The sequence below is a fragment of the Talpa occidentalis genome, unplaced genomic scaffold (assembly GCF_014898055.3).
Source record: "Talpa occidentalis isolate TD23 unplaced genomic scaffold, MPIMG_talOcc4v2.1 talOcc4.11, whole genome shotgun sequence".
Taxonomy (NCBI): domain Eukaryota; kingdom Metazoa; phylum Chordata; class Mammalia; order Eulipotyphla; family Talpidae; genus Talpa; species Talpa occidentalis.
The window spans coordinates 52,577,798-52,592,321 of record NW_023601104.1 but is presented as its reverse complement, the minus strand read 5'-3'; the positions used below and the strand labels follow the sequence as shown (position 1 = coordinate 52,592,321).

The 14,524-nt window shown below is 30.7% G+C and overlaps 1 protein-coding gene across 9 annotated transcripts in view; it reads right to left on the bottom strand.

Moving 5' to 3' along the window:
• MIPOL1 (mirror-image polydactyly 1) overlaps positions 1–14,524 on the bottom strand; it is a 285,448-nt gene that overhangs the window by 194,318 nt on the left and 76,606 nt on the right. For 8 of the 9 annotated variants that reach the window (XM_054689935.1, XM_054689928.1, XM_054689917.1 and 5 more), the window contains 3 exons: positions 12,581–12,812; positions 10,095–10,230; positions 8,683–8,788 (listed from right to left, as the gene is read on the bottom strand). In XM_054689935.1, the coding sequence (XP_054545910.1) occupies positions 8,683–8,788; positions 10,095–10,230; positions 12,581–12,812 (474 nt within the window). The other variant, XM_054689939.1, reaches the window with a different exon arrangement.

Genomic DNA, 14,524 nt, shown 5'->3' with positions numbered 1-14,524 from the left:
TTCAGATGTATGTTATCACACCACACCTAACACCAAGTCATCCACAATCCTCCACCATAGTTGTCCACTGCCCCCTCTTTTTAACCTTTTTTGTTAAAGGAAAATTTAGTCAGAATCCATTCTATATTGTATAATGAACAGTACAGTAATATAGTATCAATTTTTAAATTTTTGCATTACAAAACACTTCAAATTTGTGGGTAAGGTAGAATGGACAAAATAATGCTAAATAATGATTTAATTACAGGTTAACATCTGTATCATATTGTTCTAAAATATTCTGGCATATCAAAAGGTTAAAGTATTAATTACTAAATTTATAATACCAGTAGGTTTCTTATCATTTCTGTAAAGTGTGACAAGATTTTTATAAAGTGACATTTAATGTAAACTGTGTTCCACTTTATATATAGAAACACTTGATCAAAGAGGTAAGGTTAGCAATATCAAGAGTTTTAATAATAAGCCTAGTTATCTCTACACTTAAGGGAAAATGTTTTACACGAGGGCTTCTTCTGGGTGATCGAGAAAAAAATTTTTCCTACTATAATGCTTCATCAATTCTAAAGATTATATAAATAATGTGTATATTTATAGGAGATTGGCTTCTGAGTATTCTAAGGTTAAATTCTAAAATGCTATTGAGAGACACACACATAAAATTTGATTATGAATGCTAAGGAAAGTATTCCAAAATTAAGGTACTAGTGAATGAAAAAATTTAACACATATTAGGTTACATGTGAAATTTGTTGATATGAAAAACCTAGTTCTTACTAGAACTCAGTCCTTTTAAAGGATCAATATGCAACTCTCAAACATTTTTAGTAAAGAAAACTTAATTGTAAACACTGAGCTTTTCCAAGGTAGATAACTATTACAAAGTTCACTAGAAAATCAATATAGCATTTTAGTTGGAATTTGCTCATTAAACACCCACAGCTCTAATGCAAATTATGATGGAATGAATAAAGCAAATACGCATGCTTCTTTCTTTTTATTAAATGTAAAATCTACTGTTAATTGCATCTCGTATGTCATACAAACTTTTCTCCTTAACTATTAAATAGAAGCTTTAACAAAAGTCATTAGAGATTCTCTTTCTTTGACTTGAATAAATTTCAATATTTGTTCAGTAAAGGTTCACAGCAGTTAAATTACATTAACAAATATTATTAGCTACTATGTAAGCCAACCAAGTAAAATACTTATATTGTAGGTAAAACAAATCATTGGGTGTTTACAATAATATTTGGATATCTCCATTTTTAAACATGGTTATCAAATATCCTATAATTCTTAGTCAAATGAGAAAGATTCAGAGAGGATCATCCCTACCCCCACTCCCACCCCCACCAAATACTCAAATTTGTTTAGTAAGCTAATTGTTTTCTAATATGGGCAAGAGTAAATATGAAGAAGCTGAACCATCTAAGTACAAGTTTATTGAGTCAAGACAGAGTACATATTTTGTTAATAGAACCCAGTCTATTGACAAACCCATATTCTACACTTTTCAAACTACTTTTAAAATATGGAAGATGTGAGACAGTATATTGCAAAACATTCTAGTTTAAACACTGGATCATGAGACTCTAAATAACATAATTTGGAGGATAGATATTTCCCATGAAAAAGAATCCATTTGTTAACATCCTCAATGTAGTTAAGTAAATAGAAAGGATGAACCAAAGAAAGGGAAGAAGAAATCATCAGGATTTGAAATCATCAGTGATATAAAATAATCACTGATTACAATTCATGTCCAAAGTTCTAAGGAAGGATTATCAGTAGATAATAGTTTTGTAAAATCAAAACATATGAAAGAATTTTAGATTGTCTGAATATCTATTACTGCTTTACATGATGTTAAATGGATCACTTGCAAATAAGATAGTTTTTTATGAAACCACCACAATTATATTCCAGAATCACAAGCATTACACTATGTTTTTTAGTTTCCTTACAAATTATGATTTCATCTCTTTGCATAAACTGGTTATTGGAAATTTAAATGTAGATGGTAAATATAACATACAAGCAGAAAATGAACAAATCTACTAGATTGGTGCTTTTATTCTTGCCATTACAATGTTGTATTCAACTTGTTAGCCAAGTATACCTCTGTTACAGATTACACTATTATGTTTTTCCAAAGCTGGGTTTGAATTTTCAACATTATATATTATTATTGTGTAAATAAAGTTTTCTGATTGAAAATATAGGCTCATTGTAAAAGTATAGAGATAGAAATATTTTCCACAGCTTCATAACTTTCTGACTATATTTAAAATTAATAGAATGTGTTCTATATTTTTTAGTATTTCTCAAAAATGTAAAATAGTGCCTGGACTTTTATAAGTTGACATACCATTATTTGACTGAACTAAAATACTCCTAGTCATAGATTTTACACTGTGCCCAACTCACTATTTATACAATACTGTCATGAACAGCTTTGTACACAAAACTTTATGTTCTATACATAGCTAATTACTTATGAAAATTCCTAGAAGTATGATTACTACAGTAAAAGTCAGCTTTTTATTTTCTTGGTATATATTTAAAATTTTTTCTCTGAAAAGCTGCTATAAATTTATACTTGCCAAGTGTAGTATCTGCTAAAGGTTAATTAGAAAATTTTATATAAAAATATTAAATTTAAATAGTAAAACTATAAAATAAGAAATTTTTTTGGCAAAACCCTCAATTGCCGTCTCTATGAATTTAGTACAGATAAGTAAGACTACTTAAAGGGCAGTTCTGAAAAAAATATGCTCTATATTTAGTTCAAACATTTAATGTTATCTGATATTAGAACTAATTTTTATTCTGAAAGGGATAAGCTTATCCCTGAAGTATTAAAATCAGTTATCAATTATTTATGTGTTTTTTCAATGTAATTTAAGAGCTATTTAACTTATTGGCTGTAGAGAATATCTACTATAAATGTTAATAAATACCAACATTAAATTCCTATAAAAATGTAACTGCTACTTTAAAATTTTCTAGGATCATTTTTTCTTTAGAATTAAACATGTAAAAAAATCGTAAGAATCACTTCTAAAGTTTTCTGTAATTTTTATGTTGTAGATACCCTTATTATGTATGTTCTGAAATATTTGATATCATGATAAATTCCATAGTACACCATAACTAATAAAACATTTTCAATTGTTGTTTACTGTTAAACATGAATATTTCTCTGCTTACTCAATGTTTACTTTGCTTTTTCCGAAAATATATGAACTTTTCTAGGAAGAGAGTTTACAAAATTGGCCATACTCTACCTTCAAACTTTATTTGACCTGTCATTTATCATTATTAATCCTAATTCACACCCATCAGATTCTACAGCCAGAGATAATATGCTCTACATTCTGCCTATCAATATTTCTAACTACTGTATTTCACAGAGACGTGCCTTTCTGCTTTTACCTGAAATAGCTAGTCATGTTCTTAAAATCTTTTTGTCTTTCAAATTAAAACAGATATATAGATACATGTAACACTGCATTGTAACAATATTGTTAAGGCATTTATGTGTTAAATTAAAGCTATCACCTTGAAAGAACGCCCATTATGTACACAAGTAAGTGCGATTCCAATTTGTATTTCTTGAAAGCAAACATATTATTTTCTATTAATCTGATATATAGAACTAACTCACTTTCATTCTTAATCAGTAAATGGTCAACGTGATCTAAAATATGATATATGATAACAATTTATTAGAAGACAAAAATGTAAACAATCCTTATTACACAATTTTTATCTTCCCATGTTAATCAGTGTCTTAACACCTTTTCTATATGATAGATTTTATATATGTATACTTGTTTACTATAAATTTACATTTACATACTTGTATAATTATAAATGTCAGAGGGTGTGTGTTCTGATGGCTTGAACAATCACAAACTCCTCCCTAGCAAAAAACAAACAAGATTCTCTATGATAAGGAGAGCCTGACAAAATTTTATTTACAAAATATCAGTCTACATTTGGGTGCATAGGAAAGTACCTATGTTTAAAGAGAAAAAGTAAATTAAAAGCTTACAGAATCAGTCCAGTAAGCTAAGTAAAGTATGTAACCACTAATTATATGCAAAATAAACTAAGACAGATAGATAAATAGATAGGTAAGTAGAAAGACAGACAGACCGACAGATAGATAAACACAAGACTTGGGAACTAAGGAGTTCTTTTGGCTAAAGCCCAATATTGGCCTTATTTCAGTTTAATTGGAAGAGGATCTCAAATTCATCTTCTCCATGAGATATCAGGAACCTGGATTTCTCTTTGTACCAAAGGTTAATAAGAAATGTGTCTGCAAAAGTCAAACAGCATTAAATACCAAAAACTGATTATTATTCTACGGGAGTTGTTCTGTCATTCATAATCTCTCCATGCTCCAACCTTCCACAGCTAATCTTTAATGGATGACATGCAAGAAAGAAAAATAACTAACATATAAAGCAGAGAATCTACAGTGAGCATTTAAGAGAAAAAATGCTTTCAAAGAAATATAAATGCTTTAAATATTATAAAACTAACATTAAAAACTATTTAATGATTCTTCTACATAAAATGTAATCATCTGCATACCGTAAATGCAATAAAGTGGCAAAAATTAGAAGATATTGAACACTAGACAATGCCCACGGAGACTCTTAAAGGAAAAAGGTATTATTGAACAAGTTGGTATTTTTTAAGTTATAACATCACTGACCTAAAATTAAATAAACAGAATCTGATCAATCATATATTATTATTTCTCCCAGTCAAGTTCAATTAAGTAAAACAAATTTTAAGTGTTTATGGTTTTACTTTGATAAGATATATTATCTAAAGGACAAAGAATCAATGTTTCTGCTGTGATTCTTTAAAATATTCCATAGCATTTGAAGGTAATATGTCCCAACTATTTTAACATAATATTATCCACATTTATGAGTTAAAACACAGAAAAAAGTCCTAAACAGATACTATGATATTTTTTCAAATATTAACTTACATTTTTTTCTTATTTTCTTTTCAGTAGAGTTTAAAAATAATTTTTATATTTTCAAATCTTTGTCAAAATCAAGGTAAACTAAAAAGTATAGGATGAAATGAAATAAATATACTATGTACACTAAATGAAACAATATAGATTAAAAAATAAAATACTGGGCCTCCCTGGTGGTGCAGTGGTTGAGCACTGGGTTGTAAAGCTGCCCGCAGTCTCTGCTCTGCAGCACCAGTTCGATCCCTGGCCGCCAGGTGAGGGTCCCACATGGCGCGCAGACCTCTTCTGCCACCCGCTGCTCCCCTCAGCAGTGTACTTTGTCAGTCTTCCTGCTCTGCTCTCCCCTCTGACTCTGGTGAATTCTCTCACTCTCCCGCACTTCTAACTGTACCCAGTGCTTGTATAAATAAATTAATTAATTAAAAATAAATAAATAAATAAATAAAATAAACTATAAAAACTATTTTTTTTAAATCAATACTTTGTGAGAAAAAAAGCATATATAAATAGTCATGGGGTAGTTATTTATATTAGGTACATTTAATTATGCCCGCTAGAATATCAGGAAGTCTGGAGAAAAGATGATGATGATATCATCATCTTATCATCATAATGACCATTATTGAGTGCCTTCTATAGGTTAAGAAGCTAGTTAACATAGTTCCTATAAAGTATCTAATAAAAAATTATCAATGGTGGTGGTGATAATGATAAAGAGGTTCAACCATTTGAGATGTCATCATACCAGAGGACATAACAACTTCAACTCTGAGATCACATTAGAATGACAGTATATATGTCATGTGAAGATAAATAGGAAGCAAAAGAAATGGCCTGAAGTTTGATAACAGTCTACATGAAGGTTTATCATAGGTATACATTAAAATAAAGTCCAAACTATGCTATTTCTTTTATTTGAGACTCATGTTTAAGTAAAATATATTAGTGGTATTCATAAATTATATATTTATTTATATGTATAAAGATAATATTAACACTAATTTTCTTCATTATATAATGTTGTTTCCAATTTTTTTATTTCTGTTTATTTCCCTTGTAAAATCTATTAACAGTGAATCACTAATTTTAACTAAGTGCTAAACAGAACAAGTTTTTTCATGACTTCTGACCCTACCAAAGGTTTAAGAATTTTCATAAAAATAATCAAATACTAGCTACAACTTATTGAGAGCCAGTTAGCTATGAGCCAGTTAGGTTATTTTAATCCTTAAAATAACCTGGTACATTACTTAATATTGACAACTTACATGAGAGACAGCCTGGAGAAGCCCATAACCTGTCCAAAGACCCACAGTCAGTAAGGAGTGTCAAAGCCATGATTTCAACCTGTTTCAATCTGATTCCAGTGCTTTTGGTCTTCCTGATGCTTCCATCTGCTCACTTAGAGAATTGGACCCCTTTAGTTTAATGTGGTTTTGACTACATATCACATAAGATTTATTTTTATTTATTGATTATATTTTGATTTCTTAAACATTTATATTTTGCTTACATAACTTATAATATTAAATGTGTGCATATTTATAGTATATTTTACCAAATACACTTTTTATTTTGCATGCAAAAATAAGCAGTGATAGAAACTACATCCATGTGCATGTGGATTATTTGTTCTTTCATGACATCAAATAAAACATTTACCACATATAACTGTAGTCCAATAATGTTCTTGTTTCCATAAAGGTACTGACATTGTTTTTGTTATTATGTTTTTCTTTTTGATTGTATTTACTACTGACCAAGTAGAAGACAAGCTGTTTAAGACTGCACAGATTATGAGAAAATAGGAAAAAGTTCAGAGTCTACCAATGGTCAGCTAACAAATTTCTTATAGTTCAAAATCAATAGATTTCTTAAGAAATTAAGGTTGCTAATAAAAAAGTAACATATTATGATAATTGCCTCTAAAGTTAAAGTAAATTAGCTTATTACTTTCTGTAATAAGATAGAATTGAAAGATTAAAAGTAAAAACACACTTTAAAAATTTACACCTTAAAAATTTTAGGGTGTTTTCATTTTGTGTCATTTTTATAACTAAGTGATTGTACATTATCTCTTTTAACTGTATTGTTTATTTCAGAGAAACAACACTGTTATTTTCATCAATTTAGGACTACAAAAGCATACTAAACATCCATCTTTCAATTATTTAATATTTAGTAAAATAGTGTCTCACCATTAATGAGAAATTTTGATTAAAAATTTATAAAAGAATGAAATTCTTTCCATTTCATGCAGGCATGATTTATACTGATTAGTCAAAGGGAACAACCCTTGAATATATACCAATAAATAAATGTTTGAAGTCTATGATCAGTTGTATTATACAAAATTTAAGGAGTAAACTTTTTTGTTTAGTAAGTTCTCCCCTTTTAAAAGATAAATGAGTTATGCAGACCTATCAATTCATGATTTTCAGTAGGTCAAAATGGCCTAAATCTTATTAATTCACTTCTGTAACACACATGCTAGGTTAAAGTATGATACAAACACCTTAAGACAAATGCACTCCTTATAATACCAATTTAACAATTAGTATATATTTCTGACTATAACGCCAAGAAACTTCAAAATTGTTCTAAATTTATATTTGAATTATTCATTCCTAACAGACTCTTAGCTAGCTTAAAATATATCACTGTTATGTATTCCCACTAAAAAAGAAATATTTTGGCTATATTTTCACAGTGATGTTTACTTCTTCTTTGTACATGTTAATGATGTCTCTGACCTGAAATATTAGAATTATTTTATTAATGCAATGAGGTTAACTGGCTTATAAGTAGATTATAACTTCAAACTAATCACAAAATACAATTATTTCTTAAAATCATTCCTACTGACAGAAAAAATTTTTAAATTAGTTCTAAAATGACTCTAAATGTTAATTTCAATTACTCTATGAACTTTGTGCTTCCTTCAATATAATAAACAGTGTGAAGAAGAGAGTCACTCTGGAGCCCTCATAGATTGCTGTGACTCAATTTGATCATACCTGCAGCAATTCATTGACATATTAAAAATATCTCCTTGCAGAGACTGAGTAAAGACAGACTCCAAAATATATTTAAGCCAGTCAATTATAATCTTAAACTTTGGCAACCTTTTCCTTTAATATTCTCAGAGAATACATTACCTCCACCATCATTCACATCATCAGATGAAAATTTATTAATTGCACAAAACAGATATTTGAATCAAATGTAGGTTTCCACTGGCAATGAATATATGACTATTTTCATACAAAGGAGAGATATTTCCTCTCAATAAGCTAAAACAATAAGTGGTATTTGAACTGCTGGTTGAAAGGTAGAGGCACTGGTAATCATTATTTCCCCTTGTTTGTTCAGGCCCTTCCAACAAAACAAACAACCTTTTTGTGATTGGATTGACATGGTGTTAACAATGCATTTAATGCCCAAATCAGTATGAATACAGGTAAAGCTCTCACTAATACCAGTACCAGGATGTTAAAGCCACCTATTTTCTAAGAAGCCAAAAAAAAAAAAAAAAAAAAAAAACCCACAAATCAGAGCCTTCCCCTCCTTTAGCAAATAAGCTAGTATGCTAGCATTCATCAAGCCACATCATAATAAAATAACCTTGTATGAGAGTCTTAATGCCATATGTTAATGCTCATCTACTATACCTGCTGTCTTTTCAGCAATTTGAGCTTCAGTTGCTTTCTCTTGGAGCTCCAGCTGAAGCGTTAGTTTTCTCTTTTCTTTATCTACTTTAGTCAGTTTTTCTTGAAGCTAAATAGATAGGGAACAAACATAGATTGTTATCTGACAAATTTCTTACACAAATATAATTAATCCCAAAGTAAATTTTCTTCTAAATCCCTATGTAATATTACATTTAGTTGCCTAAATACATAATTCCAGGGAGAAAAAAATTAAGATCTTAAGATATTTAACAAAGCAACAATTACCTATAATAATATAAAAATCATAAAAGCAATTTAATATACACACTTTATGTGTGTGTATAGACAGATGAAATTAGAGTGGGGATAACATTATTACTAAAAACAACTACTGTAAAAATCAGTCTGATCCATTCTTTTGTCTTAAAGTAAAAGACTTGGAAGGGATTATCCTACTAAAATAAATGGACAATACAGCTTTATAGCTTTTCCTAGTAATTCTAATATATTGAAACAAAATTAAGAATATCTGATATATATATATATATATATATATATATATATATATATATATATCCCCCTTTGAGAATGCTATCCATCATATTCTACTTAAATTGGCACTGGCACCTGATTCTTAACTGGCATATAATAAATAACTCAAATGAAAGTACAGAAAATATCCCATGCTCTCACACAAAATCCTCCAAATGTTTTATTTTTTATTTCCATCTGATATGATCAACATTCCTAACATCACACTTCATTTTGATTAGGTCAAACAACTAGAATATTAAAATCAGAGAAGTACGTAGAGTTAACCAAAAAAAGAAAGGAATGGAAAATGAATGTTATTTAATCACATTATTTAATGCTCAAAGAAATGTAACTAAGAAGAGTCAGAAAAAATAAAACATGATATAACAAACTGAATAGGACAAAATGCAGCAATACAAAATAACACAGGTAAATGACAACATTACCAACCCTTGCTACTTTAAAGTTGAATTACATATATTATTGAGGTGGAATATAGGACCTTACTTTTTAATAAAAAAAAAGTTAAGAAAGTAACATGAAACCAGTGCATTATATTTCTCATTGCCCATAAAAATGAAATAAAGATTTACTACAGTAAAACCTGAGTAAGTATTCTGGTACCTATGCAAGCTACCTCGTATTTATGAAAAAGGAAGTGACATCACAGGTTAGAAAGGCAGGACATCTAAAAAAGTGTTTTGCATAGTCAGTCCCTTAACTCAATCAAACCCTGATAGCATGGTAAGACAAAACAGGAAATTACTGTTAAAGAATTATAGCATACAATCAAACTGAATTATGATGGGTGACAAAGCAATTTAGAGGGTCAACATTTAAAAGCATATTGTACAATTATTACACTTTCTATATTGTACCTTTTTGTTGCTTGCTTTGAGAATTTCCAATTCTTTCATAAGAAATGTTATTGTCTTCTCTTTATTTATGTCTGGAGTAACTTGAAAAGGAGTCATATATTCATAATGCAAATCATTATTTCTATGTTCAATAATGCTGTAATAAAGAAAACTATTAATCAGTATATATATGATTTCTACTACACAGGACTTATAACTTTTATACCTCAAATGGGGGAAAATTTTTAATTTTAATAATGTGTAAGTTTATAATTTTTAATTTATCCTATTATGCACTGTTAAGAAAATACTATGGATGAAAAAGAGTAAACATATTAATTTCACAAGGTGCTAATCTATCAACTAAGAGTTACATGTGTGGAATGCATTCAAAGTCTATAGCGATTCATGGATCAAGTTGTTTTTTTTCCTTAAGATTTATTTATTTATGCATACAAGAACTGGGCTACATGCCAGAGGTGGGAGGTGGAGGTAGAGGGTTGAGAGTATTCACCAGAGACAGAGTGAGGAACAGAACAGGCAGACAGACTGAAATACACTGCTGAGGGGAGCAGTGGGCGAGTCAGGAGAGATCTGCTGCGCCAGGTGGGTATCTCCCTGACTGGGGATTGAACTCATGCTGCAGTGGTTGCGTATATATGTTGCATCTTAACCCCCTGTGCCACCAGGGAGGCCCTCATGAATCAAGTTTTAAGGGACTATGAATATGAATTCAATTTGTACTTTTAGTCAAACCTGCAGATATATTTCTCACTTTTCTGAAAATGGAAACAATAATCACAATTCTTTCTCAATCTGGTTGATAGAACATATTTTCATTATTAAGTTCAAAATGTATTAAACATGATAATCTATTCCTGTAACACTGAAGGGAAAACAAAGACTCTGTTCATGTTTTGTATATGTGGGTATAAAATGCTTATCACCTCCTTATTCATTCATACACCTCTCCTCCAAAAATGTACTCCACTTTGTTCTTTGGTAAAAATATAACTGATTACTAAGAAGTAGGAACATATTAATATATCTATTTTACTATATATTAATATTCATTACATATCTACTGATTAATTTTGAAGTAAATAGAAATAGTTGTGTTTATACAAAACTCTTAAAATTGCATTCATTGGACTTTGTTTGGACTGAAAATATAATTGTATCAGTCATTTGGATTTTTTTTAAATTAGCAGTATTTTCATTCTATGTAACAAATTATCAAAGTGCCTTAATCCCATAAGTTAAAGTCAGGGTAACACAAATTCAAACCCCTTTATGGGATAGGTAAGTAAACTAAACATATAAAAGCTGCAGAATGTAAAATAATAAGGAAGGTAAATAGGAGAGTATAAGGCCCTTCTAAACGTATTCTAATTCATTTAAAGAAAAAAATAATGGCACCAAAACCAAAACACATCTATGGACTTAATTTGTCCTGGAGTTCCCAGTCTTGGGTGCTGATGAATAATATCCCATTTAACAAAATGGTTTCACTTATATGTGTACTATAGAGAAACAAAACAAAACAAAGGGTGAGACAAAACCAAACCAAACCTTTGACATCTGACCGCAAAACTGAGGCAACCAGAGAGGAGAGTGACGGGTGGGAGCTGGGGAGGGAGGGGGCCCAGTGGAGCATGGCGGAAGATTATTGGAACACTGGTGGTGGACATAGTGTGCAAATATACATTTGTAACAGTTTGAACCTATAACCCCTAAAACAAATACAATGATGAAAACCTTCTTTACCTCAATAAACATAATTGGAAAAAAAATAAGAATAATGTTTTAAAAAGTATAGAAGAGTGGGGCCTCCCCGGTGGCGCAGCGGTTGAGCGCTGGGTTGCGAAGCTGCCCGCGGCCTCTGCGGCGCCGGTTCGATCCCCGGCTGCTCCCCGGCCACCAGAGGAGGGTCCCACATGGCGAGCAGACCTCTCCTGCCGCCCGCTGCTCCCCTCAGCAGTGTGCTTCGGTCCTTCTGCCTGCTCTGCTCCCCGCTCTGGCTCTGGTGAATTCTCTCACCCTCCCGTGCTTCTGACTGTACCCAGTGCATGTATAAATGAAAACAAACAAACAAATAAATAATAAATAAATAAAAACATGCCTCTATAAAAAAAAAAAAAAAAAGTATAGAAGAGTACTTTCAATAAAATATAAGTTCTTATGAGAAAAAAAAATATCATTATATCAACTGTTATTTCCAAATCCATAATGAAAGGTCACAGAAACAGTCAACAAATAGGAGTAAAATCCCATGGTCTTCAAACACAGATTGTGCTTTTTCATTTTAAAATTTAGACACATTAATAATATCAATGCAATGGAAACAGCAAAGAACGTAGGTAGATTCCTCAAACCCTAATAAATTAATGACAGTTCAAATTTGGCCAACATCAAAAAGAAGTACTGAGGACAGAGGAGGAGATGAAGGGAGGGAGAAGGAATTCTCCTAAATCTTACATAGGAAGTCTGAGGCTGTCAGCACTCACTTGGAGTTTTCAGTAGTGCAGTGAGCTGTCCCATCACCTGGATAAGGGTTGATGACCTGGAAATTCCTTGAACTCTGCTCTGGCAGTTCTGTGTCCTCATATTTGGCTTCATCAACTAATTTACTGCATTTGTGATTCATGCTTCCCTTAGAATTCACTGTCAGTTGCTCAACTGGCTGTGTACTTGTATTTCTCCCTGTAGACTCTTGTTCAAGAAAAGTAGGGGCTATGTCTGTAATTAAAACAAAAAAAATTTTTTGATATATGAAACATGATAGCTACACATTAAGTCAATCAAGTGAATATTATTGTGGCCCAAGTTTTCTTATTGCATTAAGCCTGTACTTACCAGTCTTATTTCTACTGTAAGTTCATAAGCATATATAGAGTGGTTTTGCTATTAATATTTCCATTTCCACAGTCAGTAGGCATTTAGGACAGTGGTTTACAACCCTGGCTACTCATTAGCTGAGATTCTATATATCCTAAAATCCAGACCATACCTCATACTAATTAAACCAAAATCTACTGGAGTGAGTAGATGATACCAACACACAGTCAAGGATAGGAAGCAGTGAGAGTATTTTGTTTTTTTAGATTCTGAAAAATAGGATATAAAAAATTAACTCATTATAATGAAAGTGATGATAGACATGAACTCTGGTATCAGACTGCCTTGCTTAGAATTCCACTTTGTCAAGTGCATAACTTTAGGTAAGTCATTTAACCATTTCATGCCTCAGCTCCTTGTTTGTAAAATGAGAAGATAAAAAGAGTTGTTGTGTGAGAATTAACTGAATTAATAAATGCAAAACACACTGGCCTTGTGTATGGCACATAAATGTAGCTACCATTTTGTAATCATCCCCATATTATTAAACCAGACACAATATAAGAATTATTTTTATAATTTCCATTCTATCAAATATTATACATTAGGGAATCTATTTTTGATGCCTGATATCGTATAGAAACTGTTTTAAGTTATAACTAGTAAATAGCAACTATTTCAAAGGCAGTGTCTTCTTGACATTAAGAGTGAAATTTGGGGGAGAAAATGACAGACACAACTACAAAAAAATAAACTTTTACTGGCAAATCAGAGCAATAAACACACATATTGGTATAATTAGTACTTAATTATTTCCAGAAGAAATAATTCTTGAGCTTTCAGAAGCAGATTAATCTCATCTGCTTGCTGATATGATTTCTCCAGCCTCCCAAACCAAAAAATCCTTTTGAAGCAGAAGGTAGTATTTAAAATAAAAACAAAATGGGGCACTTGTAAATAAGATACCTCTGAAAGGATTCATTCATTAAGGAGAAATTTTTGCTTGAACATATGCTAAAATTAAGCACAGTCTGTTATAAACTCTTGACCTACATATCAAAGGTATTAGACATCTTAATGGTGACTGAAAGCTAGACCAAAACCACGTTTTTTTTAATGTTACTCTCAATTTCACTTAGAAGGAGTGAATTGGGAGAATGTGCTATCATAATTACATGTTGGGAGATATATGAAATTTCAATATTCTGTAATGTTTTTACTTAAATTTTAATAATTTCAGGTATCTGAATATTATTTGTTGCTTGACCCTTCAAAATATTTACTACAAAACACTGGCTTCCTTAGGAAGTTCATCATGCTTCTTTTCTAGAATGGATTGGTATTATTAAGAATGGAACCCAAGAATTCTAAATGTGGGGATTTTACAAATGAATATTAATAGATACACTAAATCACTAATAAATCATTGCTTTCTAATGCCAACATAACTTGTAAAAGGAAAGAAAATTATATGTAGTAAAAATAATATCAAAATAACAATGTCACTAGGAACATAGCAAAGAACTATTAGGATCTACAATATCTGCTTACTACATCTATATCTCTTCCACTGACAACTACCTACTGTCAAATTGTGTGATCCCTTCGCCTCT